The 21,787-nt window shown below is 43.6% G+C and overlaps 1 protein-coding gene across 1 annotated transcript in view; it reads left to right on the top strand.

Annotated features, from left to right (window-relative positions):
- Positions 1–10,680, top strand: part of fgl1 (fibrinogen-like 1) — a 29,892-nt gene extending 19,212 nt beyond the window's left edge. The window contains exons 6-8 of the mRNA XM_048547122.2: positions 4,064–4,152; positions 5,078–5,265; positions 9,991–10,680. Coding sequence (XP_048403079.1) covers positions 4,064–4,152; positions 5,078–5,265; positions 9,991–10,153 — 440 coding nt within the window. The 3' untranslated portion in view covers positions 10,154–10,680. The remainder of the gene's footprint in view (positions 1–4,063; positions 4,153–5,077; positions 5,266–9,990) is intronic.
- The last annotated feature ends 11,107 nt before the right edge of the window (positions 10,681–21,787 follow it).

Genomic DNA, 21,787 nt, shown 5'->3' with positions numbered 1-21,787 from the left:
TGATCAAGGTTTGTGAATGTACTTTCAAATGCATTTCGTTCAGCTACACCTCCTGCGTCTACCACTGCTCATTGCATCAATCTGTCAGCTATAAATCTTTTCAATCACAACCCATCTAATCTTCAAAGCTTTTCCTCGCCCTCACAAACCTAGCAGGCTTCATGCTCACCTCACATCTGGCATACACTGCCAGCTATTCAACATTGACAAAGCCCAAACACATCACGCTCATTGAATCATTCCTCTCTCTCTTGAAGAGTCAGAAGCATGTCATCAAGGCAGTGGAATATAAACACATACAGCAATATGATTGCGCCTCCATGGAAGAAATAGTGCTGAACAGATCAGACCATCCATTGCTGAAGCCACTCCTAATGATAGAGTTGAATCCCTTGAGATAACTGTATTCTCACATCCCAGGTAGCTTAAACCCAAACTTGTTTCTGATAACGGTTTCAGCATGCATTTCTCGCTTTCGCACACCGCCCCCCCACCTCGCCTGACTACAAACCTACCGTGGGCCTTTCTCCTCTCAGATATTAAAGGACTGACATCTGATTGTGCTAAGGAAGAATAGCAACTGGTGAAAGACTAACAAAACACTGATGAAGAAAAATCACCCGAATTTACACTTGGGAGTCACCAGGTAAGTACTGCAAGGATAATCAAGAGTTGTCCACAGTTGAAGTTTTACTTTAGCGCGTTGGATGCCACAGAGCAGATCATTAATTTGGCAGCATGGTATTCATTCCGTACATGCTGCTCCCAGAAATGTGGGTTAAACACCAGATTTTATTGCACAGCAGCCACTTTTTACAGTGTCATGGTGGCTCAAATGCAAATGGCACAACGGGATTGTTGCTGATTGAAGGCATTATGACTTCCCTCGGGAACCTGACAATAGACCAGCCTGACACGATCTTGTGGCCTCAATTGTAAATCAGGCATAGAAGGGAATTGAGATTTTTAAAATGAGGATTTTCCCAAAGTGGAAGCAGTGAGACTATCCTCTCTAAGTGGAATAATCAGTGATGTTAGATCAATTTAGAATCATCAGTGAACACGAGGTGAGGAAGCATTTCTTTCTGTAAAACAGAGCTTGAAATGGTTGAAATGGAGATCACTTTCAAGTTAATGAAATAAGTACTTGAAACAGAGGAATATAAAACCACTTTTGAGAAAGTGGAACAGTAGATAAAGGCCATTCATATATAGTGGGCCCAACAGCCTCCTTGTGTTACGTTATATTGTTTTCTTCCGTGAAGGTGCTCTAAGGAACTTTTGGCTTGTTCCTGGTCAAACTATCCTGATAGATGGAGGGCACCATTCAGTCATCCTGCTGAAATATCAAGCAGAAAATTGGCTTTTAATAAGGTAATTCATTTGAAAACAAAAATTGGTGCTATCTTGAAGTTGGAAAATATTTCTGTATTGTGGCACCCGAGAATTTTATGAACCTCAAAGGTTGGCAGTACCAACTTGATAAACAGAACCCAAAATGTTGAAAATCCACCAAGATGCCTGTACACATGAACTACGAATAGTAAGGTAGAGGAAAAATCACTGTACTCTGACCAGACGTGCTTTCAGGTTACTCTGTCATTTAGAGAGAGCTCACTGAAGTTGATTTAACCTGAGGGATACCATGCCTCAGGTTAAGCAGCAGTTGCAGAAGCAGAGTTCTTCAGAGTGATCTGGGCCAGTGGTGGAAATTGAACCCACATTCTTGGCACCACTGTGTATTGCAGAGCAGCCATCCACCAACTGAACCAGTAGAGCTATGCATCCACTTGAATGCAGTGGTTGTAATCTTGCAGGATCTCTAATATTCTGGAAAGATTTCAGCAGATTGGAAAACTAGAAATTCAAGACAAGGGAGACAGGAAACCTTATGCTAGTTACCTAACAGCTGTTATTAACTAAATACTAGAATCTATGATGAAGGAGATAGTTATCAGTACACTTAGAACATCATAATAGTCAGGCAGAGTCATAGTTTTGTGAAATGAACTTTGTTCAGATAAATTTATTAGAGTTCTTTGAGAATATTAACAAGCAAAGGTGAATAGAGGGTAACTGTTGCATCAACTAATTTTGGATTTCTGAAAAGTATTTGCTAAGATACCACATGATACAATACTGCACAAGATATGACTTCATGGTATGGCCTGATATACTAGCATGGATAAAGGATAACTACTCCACTATAACTAGTGAACTGCTAAATGTATCAGTGCTGGACCTCAATTATTTATGATCTACAATGGTGAATTTTATGGAAGGAAATACTATATTGTATATACGTTTTTTGAATTATATGAAGTTAGGTATGAAAGAAAGTTTGTGAGTAGAATAGTTTGCAAGGGGATATAGATCAATAAAGTGGACAGGCATTAAATTGGCAGATACTATACTTCCTATACACTCACGATTGTGTGGCCAAATTTCATCCTAACTCCATCTACAAGTTCGCTGATGACGCCAATGTTGTAGGTGGATCTCAAAACAATGACAAGTCAGAATGCTTGGTGGCATGGTATAAAGATAACAAACCCTCCTCCAACATCAGCAAAATGAAAGATCTGGTCATTGACTTCAAGAAGCAAGGGGAAGGGCATGCCCCTGTCTATGTCAAGGGTGCTAAGGTGGAGATAGTCGAGAGCGTCAAGTTCCGAGGAGTGATGATCACCAACAATCTGTCCTGGTCCACACAAGTTGATGCTACAATCAAGAAAGCACAACAGCACCTCTACTTCCTCAGGAAGCTAGGGAAATTTGACACGTCCGTAAAGACTCTTACCAACTTTTACAGATGCATCATAGAAAGCATTCTATCTGGATGCATCACAGCTTGTTATGGCAATTGTTCTTCCCAGAACCATAAGAAACTATGGAGAGTTGTGAACACAGCCTAGTCCATCATGCAAGCCAACCTTCCATCCATTGACTCCATCTGTACTTCTCGCTGCCTCAGGAAGCCAGCCAACAGATACAAAGACTCCTCCCACCCCGGTTATAATTTCTTCCAACCTCTTCCACTGGGGAAGAAGATACAAAAACATACAGACCAACAGATTCAAGAACAGCTTCTTCTATGCTGTTATCAGACTTTTGAATGGACCTCTCAAATTTTAAATTTAAATGCTGGTCTTGCTCTTTGCGCACCTTCTCTGGAGCCGTAACATTGTATTCTTTGCTCTGTTCTATTATTCCAATGCACCTAGTATGGTATGCTCTTCCTGTACTATACACAAAACTTTTCACTGTACCAAGGTACATGCGACAATAATAAATCAGATCAGATCAAATAATATGGGAAAATTTGACATTGAGAGACTGTAGAATGTTAACATATATATGTTTGAGCATCTTTGTGTATGAATCATAATATTTGCTTGGAGGTACAGTACATAATTAGAAAGGCAAATGGAATTTTGGCCTTTATTGTAAGTGGAATGGAGTATAAAAGTACAAATACTAAATAAAAACTGAAAGAACTGCAGATGCTGTAAATCAGGAACAAAAACAGAAGTTGCTGGAAAAACTCAGCAGGACCGGCAACACCTGTGGAGTAAAACAAAACAGTTAATGTTTCAGGTCTGGTGATACTTCCTCAGAACACCTGTGTTTGTGTATAAAAGTGGTAAGTCTGGCTACAGCTGTACATGACATTGGTGAGGCTGCACCTGGAGTACTGGGTACTTGTTGTTTATTATAGGAAGGATAGACAATAACTTTGCACTCAAAGCAACTTACAGAATGTTGATTAGGCTGCTTCTTGGGATGAAGTAACTGTCTTATGAAGGAAGGCTGGGTAGGTTAGGCCTCTGCTCAGTAGAGTTTCTAAGACTGAGAGGTGATCTTATGAAATTTATAAAATTCCAAGGGGGCTTTGCAGGTTGAACCTTGGAAGATATTTCCTCTTTTGAAGAAATCCAGTACTGGGAGCACAGTTTAAACACTGCAACAGATGACAGCAAAGGTAATTCAGCATTCTCATTTGACACACTGATGCTCGACTGATACTTGTAAAAAATTATGTTTATAATTTGTTTTCTATCAGGAGACTACACTTTGAAAATTGATCTTATTGACTGGGATGGTGGAAAACGTTATGCACAATATAGAAGTTTCAGAGTTCAAAATGAGCAGGTGAGGAGTATTAGTTGACTGAACTGAGCAAGATACTGCTGTATCTTTTGATCTTTGCTTTGCTACAATTCATAATGTTGCACCAGTTTGCACAGGTGACTTGAAACTTGCTTTTAGATTGTAAGGGGAAAAAGACCCAATCTTTTAACATCACTTGTTCCTTCTCAAAGTTTGTAATGTGATCAAAACAGATGCCTTGTCAAAAATGTTGCAGCTTTTTTTGTGAATATGAGGAATTCAGATATTATCCAACTAATGTGCCATTTCATGTAATGGTTAAACAGACAGGATCAACAATTTACATTCATAAAATGCTGTCAAAATTGAAAAATTCTCTTCCAATTTAATTAGCCTCCCTCCAGACCAATACTATACTCCCTCAGAGCCCAATCACAGCCCTTCTCAATCTTCTTCTTCACTTACTAGAGGGATGCAGTGATCACATCTTTCATTCCTCTTAATTAGTGAGCTATCTAGGGACACTGAAGTGTCCACAATTTTCATATGTAAATTTAAATAGGTCCATGTCAAGTGAACTTTGAGTCTAATCTTTCAGTGGCAGTGATTATTCTCTGCATCCAATTCTTGATGGCCTGTGAATCAAATGACTTTTTGGTCAGGTGATCAGCTTGACAACCTGCAGTTTTGTTTGTCCTGATATAATCCTGCGATCTGCAGACACACATTGTGCCAAAACTGCTCTTGTTGAATTCTCGTCCTTATTTTTAATCCTTGTTCCGAGAAACAGCATATCTGACAATCTAGGTCAAACTAAGAAGTCTAACTCATGGGCCAACAATGGCACACCTCAACACAGTGCTCTCACATGGCAGAAGGTATCTTCCTTTCTGATGGCCACTGTTTTTGAGGAGCACAGAAATTTAAAACAAGCCCCATTTGGACATTGTTTATTTTTCTTTCACAGAATTCATACCAGTTAAGCTTTGGTGAGTATTCTGGAACTGCAGGAGACTCATTGAGTGGTACATATCATCCAGAAGTTACATGGTGGGCCAACCACAATGGCATGAGGTTCAGCACAAAGGATAGGGATAATGACCGCTATGAGGGAAACTGTGCAAGGGAAGACAAAGCTGGATGGTGGTATAACAGGTTTGTGAAAGGTTTATTTTTCTCACTGAATACATTGGCCTATAGTTCATACATTACTGGCATTAGCGCTAGACTACAACATGAAAGACTTTACAGTCATTTGTTTTTAAAGGAGATCATTTCCATCCATTACAATAATTACAATTGTCCATGCCACACTCGCAGTTAATTTTGCAGGAGACAAATCTGGGAGTCACTCAAACTGAGCCTTTTATTTGAAAGTGTGGAGTTGAACATCTACATGCAAGGTAAAGGTTCCTTCCTCCATTTTGTACTCTCACAGCGGAATGGTGTGAAAATAAAGGTAACTTCTTCCAAAAAAATGATACCAGAGATATCCAACCAGGCAAAGGTGTCTGCAATATATGAGGCACTGACACGATTTTAACTGCTGCTTATGTTCTGAATTCTGAATTATTAGTCATGCATGGTAAAACACTAAATACCGGAAAACCACTCAAACAGCAAAGTTGCAGAACATTTACTGCTGCTTGAAATAGGGCCAAGTACAACTGAATTCTTATTGCAAACAGAAACAATTGTTTCAATGATCAAAACACCATAACAATTTAAGCCATAACTGCATAAAATATAGGAGGAGAATTTTCCTGTGCAGAATTATGCCATTTAGCCCATCGATACTGCTCCACCATTTGATCATGGCTGATATCTTTGTCAACTCCATTCTGCTACCTTCTCCCCATTACCATTGATCCCCTTACTAATTCAAGAACCTGTCTTATCTGTCTTAAATACGCTCGATGATTTGACCTCCAAAGCCTTCTGTGGCAATGAATCCCACAGGTTAACCACCCTCTGGCTGAAGAAATTCCCAATCATCTCCATTCTAAAGGGTTGTCTCTTCACTCTGAGGCCATGCCCTCGATTCCTAGTTTCTCCAATGACCGGAAACATCCTCTCCATGTTGCAATGTTCCAATGACAAACATCCTTCTCATCTTCTAAACTCCATTAAGGAGAGATCCAGAGTCCTCAACCGCTCATATTGCAAGCCCTTCATTCCTGGGATTCAATGCCAATGCACCCTTCCTTTGATATGGGCACCTAAAACTGCTCACCACGTTCCAAATGCAGTATGACCAGAATGAAGTTCATATCAAAGAGTGCTCCATAGACTGATTGATCGCCAACAAGCACAACCATCTTCCTATGTATTAGGTATGACACTAACCACCGGAGAGTTTGCCCCCAATACCCATTGATTCCAGTTTTGCCAGGGCTCCTTCATGCCGCTTGAATGCAGTTCAAACGCAGCCTTAATATCAAGAGCTGTCACTCTCATCTCACCTCTGGAATTCAGCTCTTTTGTCGTTGTTTGAACCAAGGCTGTAATGAGATCAAGAGCTGAGTGGCCCTAGTGGAACCCAAACTAGGCGTCATTGAGCAGATTAATTCTGGAGTAGGTACTGCTTGATAGCACTGTTGATGACACCTTTCATCACTATACTGATGTTTGAGAGTAAACTGATGGGACAGTAATTGTCCAGTTTGGATTTGTCCTGCTGTTTTTCTGCAGGACATACCTGGGCAATTTTCCACATTGTTGAGCAGATACTGGTGTTGTAACTGTACTGGAACAGCCTGGCCAGGTGAACGGCAAGTTCTGGAGCACAAGTCTTCAGTGCTATTGCCGGAATATTGTCAAGGCCCATAGCCTTTGCAGTATCCAAAGTCTCCAACTGTTTCCTGATATCAAGTAGAGTGAATTGAATTGGCTGAGGACTGGTATCTGTAATGCTGGGGACCACTGGAGGAGGCTGAGATGGATCATCCACTCAGCACCTCTGGCTGAAGATTGCTGCAAATATTTCAGCCTTATCATCTGCACTGATGTGCTGGGCTCTTCCATCATTGAGGATGGGGATATTTGTGGAGCCTCCTCCTCCAATGAATTGTTTAATTGTCCACTACTATTCACGAATGGATGTGGCAGGACTGCAGAGCTTATGATCCGTTTGTTGTGGGATCACTTAGCTCTGTCTATCACTTGTTGCTTTTGCTGTTTGCTGTACAAGTAGTCCTGTTTGGTGGCTTCACCAGGTTGATACCTCATCATCAGGTTTGCCTGTTGCTGCTCCTGGCATGCCCTCTTGCACTCTTCATTGAACCAGGGTTGATCCCCTGGCTTGGTGGTAATGGTTGAATGGGGAATATGCTGGACCATGAGGTTACAGATTGTGCTGGAGTACAATTCTGCTGTGGTTGATGGCCCACAGTACCTCATGGATGCCCAGTCTTGAGTTGCGAGATCTGTGTGAAGTCTGTCCCATTTAGCGTGGTGATAGTGCCACACAACACGATGGAGGTTATTCTGAATGTAAAGGCGGGACTTCATCTCCATAAGGACTGTGCGATGATCACTCTTACCAATATGTCATGGACAGATGCAACTGCAGCTGGCAGATTAGTAAGGATGAGGGATAATATGTTTTTGCTTCTTTTGGTTCCCTCACCAACTGCTGCAGACCCAGTCTAGCAGCTATGTCTTTTAGCACCTGACCAGCTCGATCAGTAGTACTTCTGCTGAGCCACTCTTGGTGGTGGACATTGAAATCCCCCACCCAGGTACATTTTGTGTCCTTGCCAACCTCAGTGCTTCCCCTAAGTGTAATTAAACATGGAGGAGTATTGATTCATCAGCTGAAGGAGGACAGTATGTGGCAATCAACAGGAGGTTTCCTTGCCCATGTTTAAACTGAAGCCATGAGATTTCATGGGGTCTGCAGTCAATGTTGAGGACCCCTTCAGCAACACCCTCCCGACTGTATACCACTGTGCTGCCCCCTCTGTTGGGTCTGTCCTGCCAGTGAGACAGGACATATCCAGAGATGGTGAAGGTGATGTCTGGGACATTGTCAATAAGGTATGATTTTGTGAGTGTGACTATGTCAGGCTGTTGCTTAATTAGTCTGTGAGACAGCTCTCCCAATTTTGGCACTAACCCCCAGATGTTAGTGAGGAGGACTTTGCAGGGTTGACAGGGCTGTTTCTGCCGTTGTCTTTTCCAGTGCCTCGGTTGAAGCCAGGTGATCCATCCAGTTTCATTTCTTTAAAACTTTGTAGCAATTGATACAACTGAGCTAGGCCATTTCAGGGGGCAGTTGAGAGTCAACCACATTGCTGTGGATCTGGAATCACATGTAAACCAGACCAGGTGAGGGTGGCAGATTTCCTCCACTAAAGGACATTAGTGAACCAGAAGGGTTGTTCCCGACAATCGGCAATGAGTTCATGGTGACCAGTAGATTCTTAATTCCAGACTTTTTTTTGAATTCAGATTCCATCTGCCATGGTGGGATTCGAACCTGGGTCCCCAGAACATCAGCTGGGTTTCTGGTTTAATAGTCCAGCGATAATATCACCAGGCCATTGCCTAACCCCACAGACTGCAATTAACATGAACATTAGAAAACAGAAATTTGGTCAATCAGAGTTGGGACTTTTAAAGTTTTACTTCAATATTTTTAAAGCTAGATGGAGTGCACAGCTCTGTCCATTGAGGAATGAGATTCACTCATCATAAAAGCAGAAGCTACCGGGGGAGCTGAAAGGTCTGAAGGTAGATAAATCACCCAGACTGGATGGATTACACTCCAAAGTTCTGAAGGAGCTAGCGGACAAAATTATAGAGGCATTCGTGGTAATCTTTCAGAAATCACTAGATTCAGGGAGGGTTTCGGAGGACTGGACGTTGGCTAAAGTAACACCCCTGTTTAAGAAGACAGGGAGGCAGAAAACGGGAAATGATAGACTGATTGACTTGACTTATGTTGTTGGGAAGATTTTAAGAATCCACTATTAATGATGCTACTGCAGAGTGCTTAGAAGTGCATGATAAAATCAGGCTGAGTCAGCACAACTTCGCCACGGGGAAGTCACATCGGAAAAATTTGATAACTCTTTGAGGAAGTAACAAGCAAGGGAGTCAAAGGACAGCTCATGGACATGATCTATTTGGATTTCCAGAGGGCCTTTGACAAGGAGCTACATAGAAGGCCGCTAAATAAGATAAGAACCTATGGTGACAAGGTCAAAGTACTGGCATGGATAGAGGATTGGCTGACTGGCAGAAGGCAGCAAGTAGGGATAACAGAATTATTTTTCAGGATGGCAGCTAGTGACTAATGGAGATCAGCAGGGGCCAGTGTTGGGAACACAACTATTCATGTTATACATTAATGATCTGGACAAACAAGCTGAGGGTATTGTTGCGAAGTTTGCAAATGGCACCAACGATAGATAGAAGAATAGGTAGTGCTGAGGATGCAGGGAGGCTGCAGAAGTATTTGGATGTTCTCAAATGGTGAAAGTGCAGCCAAGCTCCAAAAACTTGAAAACACCATGGCGATATAAAATGCTGTTAATCGAAAAAAATGGTCTTGTGGCGTCAAATCACACCTTCCCTCCACCTGCTATAACATTCCACTGTACTCCAATCACAGACAAAAGTAGGAAATAAAATCAGATAAAAACAGAAATTACACTATATTATACTATTATTATGAATTATATTATTATAAGCAGTAATTTATTGGCTATTAAGTTTTAAGACTGTAACATAGATAGGTATTATGTGTTTGTTGGAAATACAGACTGCACTAGCATTTGTCAGCAAAATATATTTGATCTTCAGTTTTGTACTGTATTTACAGATTAATAGAAATTACTGTCATTAAATGCCAATTTTTAATTTTGAATTTTGCAGATGTCACTCTGCTAACCTGAATGGACATTATTACAAGAGAGGACCTTTCACTTCAAAAACAGATGATGGAATTGTTTGGTATACTTGGCATGGTTGGTGGTATTCACTAAAGTCTACAGTTATGAAGATACGACCTTCTGAATTTGTACCAAGCACAGAATGAGTGTTTCTGTCCTTCATGAAATTAGTGTAAATGTGTATTATTGTATTGCAATCTTTTCTGTGAACAATACCTTCCTCAGTATTCCATTGTATTGCACAATTATTCCTCTGCCAGGTTCAGGACGAACATTATTTGATCAACAGATAATGTCCATTTGTGCTTTTCCATTAGCAGCCCTTGTATAATGTTTGAATTGTGTCAAAGAGTGAAAGTGGCTCACTACTTAAGATTGTGGGGCTTCAATGCATTTTCCATTATCCTAGCAAGATGCAAACAGTATATTGTTACAATTTGACTGAAATATATTTGAAGACAAAACAATCGGTGCCATTTAGTTATTTAATCGGGGCGTGAATTTTGTCCTCAGCATTCCGGTTCAACGATTATGCTATTATACTTTAATGATCATGGAAACTTCTTCACATTCTGCTCCCGTGCACTTGTATCAAATTCAAATTTCCTCAAACATCAAAGCCACGAAAGGCGCATTTGTACAACTGCTCTGTTCATGCACATGGAAATTTTCTGCCTCTGACTACACTTTACATACAAGCTGGTGGGCTGAAGCGAGCCATCAACTTTAATGACTGATTGTAGGCTTTCAAGTAACTTATTCCTTTATTGAATTGAATTAAATTAAATCTCACACACCACCCCACCAACCTCCGGATACAACGCATCATCCTCCGACACTTCCGCCATCTACAATCCGACCCCACCACCCAAGACATTTTTCCATCCCCACCCCTGTCTGCTTTCCGGAGAGACCACTCTCTCCGTGACTCCCTTGTTCGCTCCACACTGCCCTCCAACGCCACCATACCCGGCACCTTCCCCTGCAACCGCAGGAAATGCTACACTTGCCCCCACACCTCCCCCCTCACTCCTATCCCAGGCCCCAAGACGACATTCCACATTAAGCAGAGGTTCACCTGCACATCTGCCAATGTGGTATACTGCATCCACTGTACCCGGTGTGGCTTCCTCTACATTGGGGAAACCAAGCGGAGGCTTGGAGACCGCTTTGCAGAACACCTCCGCTCAGTTCGCAACAAACTACTGCACCTCCCAGTCGCAAACCATTTCCACTCCCCCTCCCATTCTTCAGATGACATGTCCATCATGGGCCTCCTGCAGTGCCACAATGATGCCACCCGAAGGTTGCAGGAATAGCGATTCATATTCTGCCTGGGAACCCTGCAGCCTAATGGTATCAATGTGGACTTCACCAGTTTCAAAATCTCCCCTTCCCCAACTGCATCCCTAAACCAGCCCAGTTCGTCCCCTCCCCCCACTGCACCACACAACCAGCCCAGCTCCTCCACTCCACCCACTGCATCCCAAAACCAGTCCAACCTGTCTCCGCCTCCCTAACCTGTTCTTCCTCTCACCCATCCCTTCCTCCCACCCCAAGCCGCACCCCCATCTACCTACTAACCTCATCCCACCTCCTTGACCTGTCCGTCTTCCCTGGACTGACCTATCCCCTCCCTACCTCCCCACCTATACTCTCTCCACCTATCTTCTTTTCTTTCCATCCTCGGTCTGCCTCCCCCTCTCTCCCTATTTATTCCAGAACCCTCACCCCATCCCCCTCTCTGATGAAGGGTCTAGGCCCGAAATGCCAGCTTTTGTGCTCCTGAGATGCTGCTTGGCCTGCTGTGTTCATCCAGCCTCACATTTTATTGTCTTAAATTAAATTGAATCAGTTTTATTGTCACGTATACTCAATGAGTACAGTGAAAAGTTAACCTCTTCATTAATGTTTTATAATCAGTGTCACCAGTGACAGAAGAGTTGTAAGACCCCTGCTGACAGGTTTGCAGCAGCAGAAGGAACCAGGAGAATTGCCGCGGTCCCCTTCCCACCACCTATCCGCCCTATCCCCCAAATGTCTCTGCACATTTACTGGGATTGCAAAAGAGTGGATGAAACATAATGGCCCATCCACCCTCACCCCAATTACTGGCAAACGAAAGACAACTTCTAACCTGGCCACAATTAGGAGACCAGTGGGAGTAAGTCATAGACAGTGGTGGGGTGGAAGACTCAGCCGATGAGACTGCTCCAGTTTCAGATAGCTAAATGTGGGAGACACCATCCTCGTGTCCCCATAAGCACATAATGAGCATCACGCCCTCATACCCAAACCACCGCACCACAGGTCTGGCCTCTCTGTATATTTGCTAGCTCCCAGGCTTTCCAACCCAATCACCAAACAACCACCTACACCAAACCTGACCCCTATCCACTGCACTTCTTCAAAACAATGCACTTCTTCCTCACAGCATCTCTCTAGTTACCATTGCAAGATATCCTTACCTGCATGAACCTGAGCACCTAGCATTTCTGTCAAGAAATAGGAAGAGGGTTGATGTCCTGAAAGCAGAATTCAGGGAGTTAGGAAGGAAATTAAAAAGAAGCACAGAAAGACTAGTAATCTCTCAGGATTACTCCGAATGTCACGTCATTCAGCATAAGAACAGAAGATTGAGGAATTAAATGTGGCTGGCGAATTGGTGTATGAAGAAGGGCACCAGATTTAGAAGCAGGTGAATCTGGATGGGCTGGATGAATTATGTCTTAATAGGACTGGAAGTGATACCCTCACAGGAGGATTTGCTGGTGTTGTCTTGTACAAGCTTGCTGGGGCGTGGGAACCTGTGAGGTAACTCAAATTCAAGCTGAAGCTGACCAGAAGACAGGAGAAACAAAGTTGAGTGTGGAGTCTGTGTCAAATGCAGAGTGTGCCTTCAGACCATTTGTCTTGTAGTGAATAATGTGTGCATTCAGGTAGCGTGCTCTTTCTGGAGTTCCAGTAGCGGCTAACTCTCCAGGCAGAAATCCCACCTCTGGCCCAAAAAGTATCAAAGAGATTATCTCTTTACCACACTACCTGAACAATTCTGCCCCTGCAGAATTTTATGATAGTGCTTTCTTCTCCTCCATGGAAAAGGTTTTCAGGCTCTGATTTCTATTATACCTCACACTACTATCACAAGTTGGAAGCTTCTAAGTAACTCTCTCTAATTTTGTCTCTCTCATGGTGTTTCTTAGCTCCTCTTAAATATATTCCACACACTGTTCTCCAAAATCAAGATCATCCCTGACTAATATATTGTTCCATCTCATTTTATCAACTTCGCCTCCTTCTCCTTCTTGTCTATCCTTCCTTAGTATCAGTTATCCTTGAACATTCCAGGTACCAGTTCTGGTCACTATGCAGCCATGTTTATGTAATAACAGTTATATGATAACAATTTACCTTTATTGTGCCTTCAGACCATTTGTCATGTAGTGAATAATGTGTGCATTCAGGTAGAGTGCTCTTTTGACATCACTCTGCATTTGACACAAACTCCACACTCAACTTTGTTTCTCCTGTCTTCTAGTCAGCCTCAGCTTGAGTTTGAGTTACCTCACAGGCTCCCACGCCCCAGCAAGCTTGTACAAGACAACCCCAACAACCCCAGCAAATCCTCCTGTGAGGATATCAGTTCCAGTCCTATTAAGACGTAATTCATTCAGCCCATCCAGATTCACCTGCTTCTAAATCTGGTGCCCTTCTTCATACACCAATTCACCAGCCACATTTAATTCCTCAATCTTCTGTTCTTATGCTCAATAACGTGACATTCAGAGTAATCCTGAGAGATTACTAGTCTTTCTGTGCTTCTTTTTAATTTCCTTCCTAACTCCCTGAATTGTGCTTACAGGACATCAACCCTCTTCCTATTTATGCAGTTGGTACCAAGAGTGGGTCGACACTTCTGGCGGATCCCCCTCTTCTGGAGTTTGTGTCAAAGGTGAAGTCACAGTTCATGTCACAGAAATGAATGTTTGATTTCCTGACTATGAAATCCTCTGTCACTATTGCACTTTCAATTCTCCCTTCTCCTTCTTGTACAGCTGAGATTCTCTGAGTGCCACAGACTTGTCTCTAGCTGCACTCCCCTAATGAGCCATCTCCTTCACTAGTTTCCAAAATGCACTACTGATTGGCAAGCACAAGAAACTCAAGGGACTCCTGTATTACCTCCCTCCTTTCCTTAGGTTGGCTGGTAATAGCTGTTTCCTATCTACCTGTATGGTTCTAATCTGTGGTGTAACTATCTCCCCCTTTTATGTGCTGTCCAAGGACTCCTTTGCCTCACAGACACACACGAGTATCTCCAGCTGCTGCTCAAGTTCAGACACCAAGTGCTCAAGGTTGTGCAAGTGGTGACAATTCCTGCAGATGTGTTTGTCGAGGACATAGTTATATGTCCATGACTTCACACTTACCATGGGAGCTACATTTCACTTTTCCTCATCAACTTAACATCCTGTAACTCTAAAATCTATTTGTACCCTTAGGAAAGTATAAACTTACTAATTTAATAAAGTAAAACCAAAACAGATAAAGTTATTTTCTTTTCTTTTGACTTGTTCTAGTTTTTACCAGTGTTCCTTCCTGAAACCCTATTTATAAAGATACTTTTTTCTTAGTTTTTAGTTATTTAGAATACTCCTTAAGAGTAATTTCCCAACATCCAATAAACTTGGATTTCCTGTGGCAGTAATCTTGTTTTTTTTCCACACTCGGTCTCTCTTGGTACTATGTTCAGAACAAAGCCATTCCCTGCTCTCCGTGCGCTTTTAAAATTTGCTACCATTTCTCTCAGTATCATGCTCAGAATTTTAAATTTGCCACCTCCTGTCTTGCTGCTGTGTACAGAATTGAAGGACCAACCACTGAGCAGTAGACAGTTATGATGTTGACAGGACTTTTCCCAATCTATCTACCCATTCGTACTGTCTTACATGACAATGTCAGAGACTGACAGCAATGTAGTTGACTCTTGGCTGCCCTGTGAAATGACCTAGCAAGCCACTTACTTGTATGAATTGCTACAAAGACTCAAGAAAGAAATGAAGCTGCTGTGTGATCCATTCATCAATCCAGGCACTGGAAAACACAACAGCAGACACAGCGCTGTCAAGCCTGCAAAATCCTCCTAACATCTGGGGGGCTAGTGCCAAAATTGGGAGAGCTGTCTCACAACAGCCTCATATAGTCATTCTCACAGAATCGTACCTGACAGACAATGTCCCAGACACCACTATGACCATCCTTGGATATGTCCTGTCCCACTGGCAGGACAGACCCGGTAGATGTGATAGCACAGTGGTATACAGTCAGGAAGGAGTTGCCCTGGGAGTTTTGAACGTGGGATCTAGATCCCATGAAGTTTCATGGTTTCAGGTTAACTTCCCACTTATTACCATGTACGATCCTCCCTCCACTGATAAATTAGGACTCCTCCATGTTGAACAACGCTTGGAGAAAGCACTGAGGATGGCAAGGGCACAAAATATACTCTGGTAGGGGGATTCCAATATCCACCACCAAAAGTCGCTCAGCGGCAGTACTACTGATCGAGCTGGTCGGGTCCTAAAGGACATAGCTGCTAGAGAGATTCTGCAGCAGACAGTGAGGGAAACAACAAGAAGGAAAGATATACTTGACCTCATCCTTACCAATGTGCCTACAGCAGATCTATCTGTCCACGACAGTATAGGTAAAAATGACCATCACACTGTCCTTGGGGAGACAAAGTCCTGTCTTTACATTCAGAATAACCTCCATCATGTTGTATGGCACTATCACTGTGCTAAGTGGGACAGACTTTGCACAGATTGAGCAACTTGAAAAATTGGACATCAATGGGGCTCTGTGAGCCATCAACAGCAGCAGAATTGTCCGCCAACACAATCTGTAACATCATGGCCTGGAAAATCCCACACTCATCCATTACAATCAAGCCAGGAGATTAGCCCTTGCTCAATGGAGAGTGTAGATAGGCATTCCAGGAGCAGCACCAAGCATATCAAAAATGAGGTGTCAAGGTAGTGAAGCTGCCAAACAGGACTACTTGCATAAAAAAAAACATAAGCAGGAAACGCTCAATAGAGTTAAGTGATCCCACAACCAACACATCATATTTAAACTCTGCAGTCCTGCAAAATCCGGATATGAATGGTTGTGGAAATTTGAACAACTCACACAACTCACAGAGAAGACAGCCCAGATATCCCCATGGAAGAGCCTAGAACGTTAATGCAAACGATAAGGCTGAAGCATTCGCAGCAATCCTCAGCCAGAAGTGCCAAGTGGATGATCCATTTCAGCTTCCTCCAGTGGTCTCCAACATTACAGACATCAGTCTTCAGCCAATTTAATTCTCTCCGCATGATATCAAAAAAATGATTGGAGGCAGTGGATACTGCAAAGACTGTGCATCCTGACAATATTCCAGCAATAGTACTGAAACTCTGTGGTCCAGAACTTGCTAGCCAAGCTCTTCCAGTTTAGTTATAACACTGGCAAGTACTCTACAATGTGGAAAAGTGCCCAGGTATGACCTCTACTTAAAAAGAAGGACAAATCAATCCTGGCCAATTAATGCCCCATTTGTCTACTCTCAATCATCAGTATAGTGAGGCAAGGTGTCATCAACAGTGCTTTCAAGTTCAGCAATGACCTGTTCAATGACGCCCAACTTAGGTTCCACCAGGTCCACTCAGCTCCTGACCTCATTACAGCCTTAGTCCAGACATGGACGAAAGAGGCGAATTCTAGCGGTGAGGTCAGAGTGACAGCCCTTGACATCAAGCTACATTCGATTCAATGTGACATCCAGGAGATGTAGTAAAACCAGAATCAATGGGTGTCAGGGGGCAAACTCTCCGATGGTTAGAGTCACACCTACACTTTGGAAGATGGTCATGGTTGTGCGAGGTCAGTTATCTCAGCTCCGAGACATCTCTGCAGGAGTTCCTCAGGGTACTGGCCGAGGCTCATCCATCTTCAGCTGCTTCATCAATGATCTTTCCTCCATTATAACATCAGAAGTTGGAATGTTCATTGGGCAATCATCAACGTTCGTCACCATTCACAATTCCTCAGACACTGAAGCAGTCCATGTTCAAATGCAACAATATCCATGCTTGGGATGACAAGTGGCAAGTAATACCCCACAAAAACCAAGCTATGATTATCTCCCAATACGAGACACAATCTAATCACCACCCCTTGACATTCAATGGTGTTAGCATCACTGAATACCCACCTATCAACATCCTTGAGGTTTTTATTGAACAGAAACTCAACTGGACTAATAAAAAACAGTGGCTACAAGAACAGAGGGTAGGAAAACTGTGGCAAGTAACTCACCTCCTGACTCCCCAAAGCCTGACCATCATCTACAAGGCACAAGTTGGGGTGTGTGATAGAATACTGCCCTCTTGCCTGGATGCAGCTCCAGCAGCACTTGGGAAGCTTGACACCATCCACCACAAAGCAGCCTGTTGATTTGCATCACATCAACAAGCAACCACTCCCTTCTCCACTGACACTCAGTAGCAGCAGTGTGTACTATCTACAAGATGCACTGCAAAAATTCACCAAAAATCCTCAGACCGCACCTTCCAAACTTATGACTACATCCATCCAGAAGGTCAAGGTCAGCAGGTACATGGAAACACCACCACCTGCAAGTTCCTCTCTAAGCCACTTACCTTCCTGACTTGGAAATACATAATTACTTAAGCACATTGTAGGTCAACCCACGGCAGGAGGACTTCAGCGGTTCAAGAAGACAGCACACCACCACCTTTACAAAGGCAACCAGGGATCGGCAAGAAATGCTGGCGAGCCAGCAATGCCCACGTCTGAGCAGTGAATAAATAAGTGAAGTAACCTAGATCCACGTGTTTGAAATCGAAAAGACCTAAACACAGGTAGTCTTTTTGAAAGCGGACACGAACGGACGTGAACAGATCAGTGAACCCGCTGAATTTGAGATTTTGGGGGGCATAAAATAAAACTTCGTCTAACCCAAACAGACCTGAACGGGCTTAAAAATGAAGTTCTTTTGCCCAAAAGGCCTGAACTCGGGGTGTCCTCAGTTAAGCAAAAGCTATTTTTTCCACAAAGGGCTGAACTGAGATAAGCTTACCCTGGTAAATTGGAGATAACAAAGTGTGAAGATGGATGAACACAGCAGGCCAAGCAACATCTCAGGAGCACAAAAGCTGACGTTTCGGGCCTAGACCCTTCATCAGAGAGGGGGATGGGGAGAAGGTTCTAAAATAAATAGGGAAGCGGGGGGGGAGGGGGAGGCAGACCGAAGCTGGATAGAGGAGAAGATAGGTGGAGAGGAGAGTATAGGTGAGGAGGTAGGGAAGGGATAGGTCAGGCCGGAGAGGGCGGACAGGTCAAGGGGGCGGGATGAAGTTAGTAGGTAGGAAATGGAGGTGTGGCTTGAGGTGGGGGGCGGGGATAGGTGAGAGCAAGAACAGGTTAAGCGGGCAGGGACGAACTGGGCTGGTTTTGGGATGCAGTGGGGGAGGGGAGATTTTGAAGCTGGTGAAATCCACATTGATACCATTGGGGCTGCAGGGTTCCCAAGCGGAATATGAGTTGCTGTTCTTGCAACCTACGGGTGGCATCATTATGGCACTGCAGGATCTGTTCTTCCTCTCACCTATCCCCTCCTCCCACCTCAAGCCGCACCTCCATTTCCTACCTACCTTCCTCATCCCGCCCCCTGGACCTGTCCGTCCTCCCCGGACTGACCTATCCCCTCCCTACCTCCCTACCCACACTCTCCTCTCCACCTATATTCTTCTCTATCCATCTTCAGCTCGCCTCCCCCTCTCTCCGTATTTATTCCAGAACCCTCACCCCCTCCCCTTTTTCTGATGAAGGGTGCTGCTTGGCCTGCTGTGTTCATCCAGCCCCACATTTTGTTATCTCGGATTCTCCAGCATCTGCTTCCCATTATCCCCAGTAAATCAATGTCTTTTTGGTGACCGTGTTGTGCCTGATTATCCTCTGCAAAACAGTTATTTATACACAAAAATGTGATCGTTAGTAGTGACATGCAGCCAATCCAGGGGTGTATATGCATCCTAATTATTTAACAAATCATTTTTTATGCCCTGTATCCAAAAATATCCTGAAAATAATCTCTTTCTGAAAAATAGTTGGTGCTAAGGTTTTGGGATAAAAATAGCCGACCTGGGGTATGAAGTTGCTATGCTGCTCGCGTTGACAAGACAGTATAATTCCTTCATCCCATTTCCAGCAGTTATCAACTCTGCCCCGATCATTCAAAGGCTGTAGCGCCATCAACTGTCTGTAATGAATTCGGACAGGGGTGAGCTGGTTTATGCAAATAATTTCTAGAGTGAAGTTGCTTGGGACTGTGCGTAAAAAGTTTGGGTTGGGGCAGTTCCATCACAATCGTAGGTTGTGGTAGGGTAACACTAGTATGCATAATATCTGAAAATATCAGTCCAAGGTCGATCTGCCCTCTTACAAGAGGTAGTGATTTCCAGACACTGGTGATTCTTTTTTCTTGACAAGATGCAGACCAGAAGACCATAAAGATTTGGGAGCTGAATTAGGCTATTTGGCCCCTCCAGGCTGCTCTGTTATTTGATCATGGCTGGTACGTTTCTCAATCCTATTCTCCGACCATCTCCCTGTAATTTTTACTAATTAAAAACCTATCTATCCATCCTTGCCTTAAATACACAGTGACCACAGCTTTCTGCAGCAATAAGTCCCACATAAAAAAATTCCTTCTCATCTCTGTTCTAATGGATCATTCCTTCACTCTGAGGCTGCAGAATTTGCTTTCTTTTACTGCTTAAGCAAGTTGGCTTTTTTCCCCCCCCAGAAGCTATCCACTGTTATATGTTAATTCTTTCCTTGCCACCATTTTTGTTGAATTATTCTTGGTTGCTGTAAACTTTATGGTGTATTACAGTGGTGAAGAAAGGATGTGCCTTTGAGGATTCCCAGTACACCAATAAGAGGAAGAGGCATTTCCAAGGGGAATAAAGATAGAAAATAGATTGAAATGTGAGGCTGGATGAACACAGCAGGCCAAGCAGCATCTCAGGAGCACAAAAGCTGACGTTTCGGGCCTAGACCCTTCATCAGAGAGGGGGATGGGGGGAGGGAACTGGAATAAATAGGGAGAGAGGGGGAGGCGGACCGAAGATGGAGAGCAAAGAAGATAGGTGGAGAGGGTGTAGGTGGGGAGGTAGGGAGGGGATAGGTCAGTCCAGGGAAGACGGACAGGTCAAGGAGGTGGGATGAGGTTAGTAGGTAGCTGGGGGTGCGGCTGGGGGTGGGAGGAAGGGATGGGTGAGAGGAAGAACCGGTTAGGGAGGCAGAGACAGGTTGGACTGGTTTTGGGATGCAGTGGGTGGGGGGGAAGAGCTGGGCTGGTTGTGTGGTGCAGTGGGGGGAGGGGATGAACTGGGCTGGTTTAGGGATGCAGTGGGGGAAGGGGAGATTTTGAAACTGGTGAAGTCCACATTGATACCATATGGCTGCAGGGTTCCCAGGCGGAATATGAGTTGCTGTTCCTGCAACCTTCGGGTGGCATCATTGTGGCAGTGCAGGAGGCCCATGATGGACATGTCATCAAGAGAATGGGAGGGGGAGTGGAAATGGTTTGCGACTGGGAGGATTTTCATCCCCTCCCCCCACTGCACCACACAACCAGCCCAGCTCTTCCCCCCCACCCACTGCATCCCAAAACCAGTCCAACCTGTCTCTGCCTCCCTAACCGGTTCTTCCTCTCACCCATCCCTTCCTCCCACCCCCAGCCGCACCCCCAGCTACCTACTAACCTCATCCCACCTCCTTGACCTGTCCGTCTTCCCTGGACTGACCTATCCCCTCCCTACCTCCCCACCTACACCCTCTCCACCTATCTTCTTTGCTCTCCATCTTCGGTCCGCCTCCCCCTCTCTCCCTATTTATTCCAGTTCCCTCCCCCCATCCCCCTCTCTGATGAAGGGTCTAGGCCCGAAACGTCAGCTTTTGTGCTCCTGAGATGCTGCTTGGCCTGCTGTGTTCATCCAGCCTCACATTTTATTATCTTGGAATCTCCAGCATCTGCAGTTCCCATTATCTCTGATAGAAAATAGATTGAACTTGGTTTTGAATAAATCCATCACTTTCCAAGGTTTGCATGTATAAACACTTTCATCCATTCCTGAATATCAGGGATGTGTCTTCACAGCTTCCGATTCATAGGACAGCCTGTCACAGATGAGGAATCTGCCACCAATTCCATTGTAAATAATGATGCAATTTTTTTAAAAATGGAAGTTGAAGCTCACTCGATAACCCTATAAAAAGAAATATTGATAATATTTGGGATATCTAAGAGGGTAAATGGTGTCGTGAAAAATGATCATTCTCGAGTCAGAGTCAAGCAAGCAAAGATTTTATTTGAGCAAATGCAAGAGAGATCATCTAAGTTATTCAAAGGACTTAAAAGAAAAATGCAGAATTTTCAGCATGCATTTATGAATTCTCAATTTCATGCAAGATCCAGCCATCTCAACCTTCAGCCTTGTGTCAGATGGTTTCCTCCATATCGGCTGAATTCCCAGATCCCGTCATCCATTTGGTTTGTGCAAGAATGAATAATATGCTAACATAGGCTGTTATTGCTACACATTGTAAACACCATGACATACACTTTTTTAGACTACATTCCAAAAATAAATAAAATTAAGATATTGCTTTAAACAAAGGAGACTGTAGAAAGAGATAGCTGCACT

Source organism: Stegostoma tigrinum, chromosome 1 (genome assembly GCF_030684315.1).
Source record: "Stegostoma tigrinum isolate sSteTig4 chromosome 1, sSteTig4.hap1, whole genome shotgun sequence".
NCBI lineage: Eukaryota > Metazoa > Chordata > Chondrichthyes > Orectolobiformes > Stegostomatidae > Stegostoma > Stegostoma tigrinum.
Note: the sequence above shows the minus strand (reverse complement) of the source record. Positions and strands in the feature narration are given on the sequence as shown.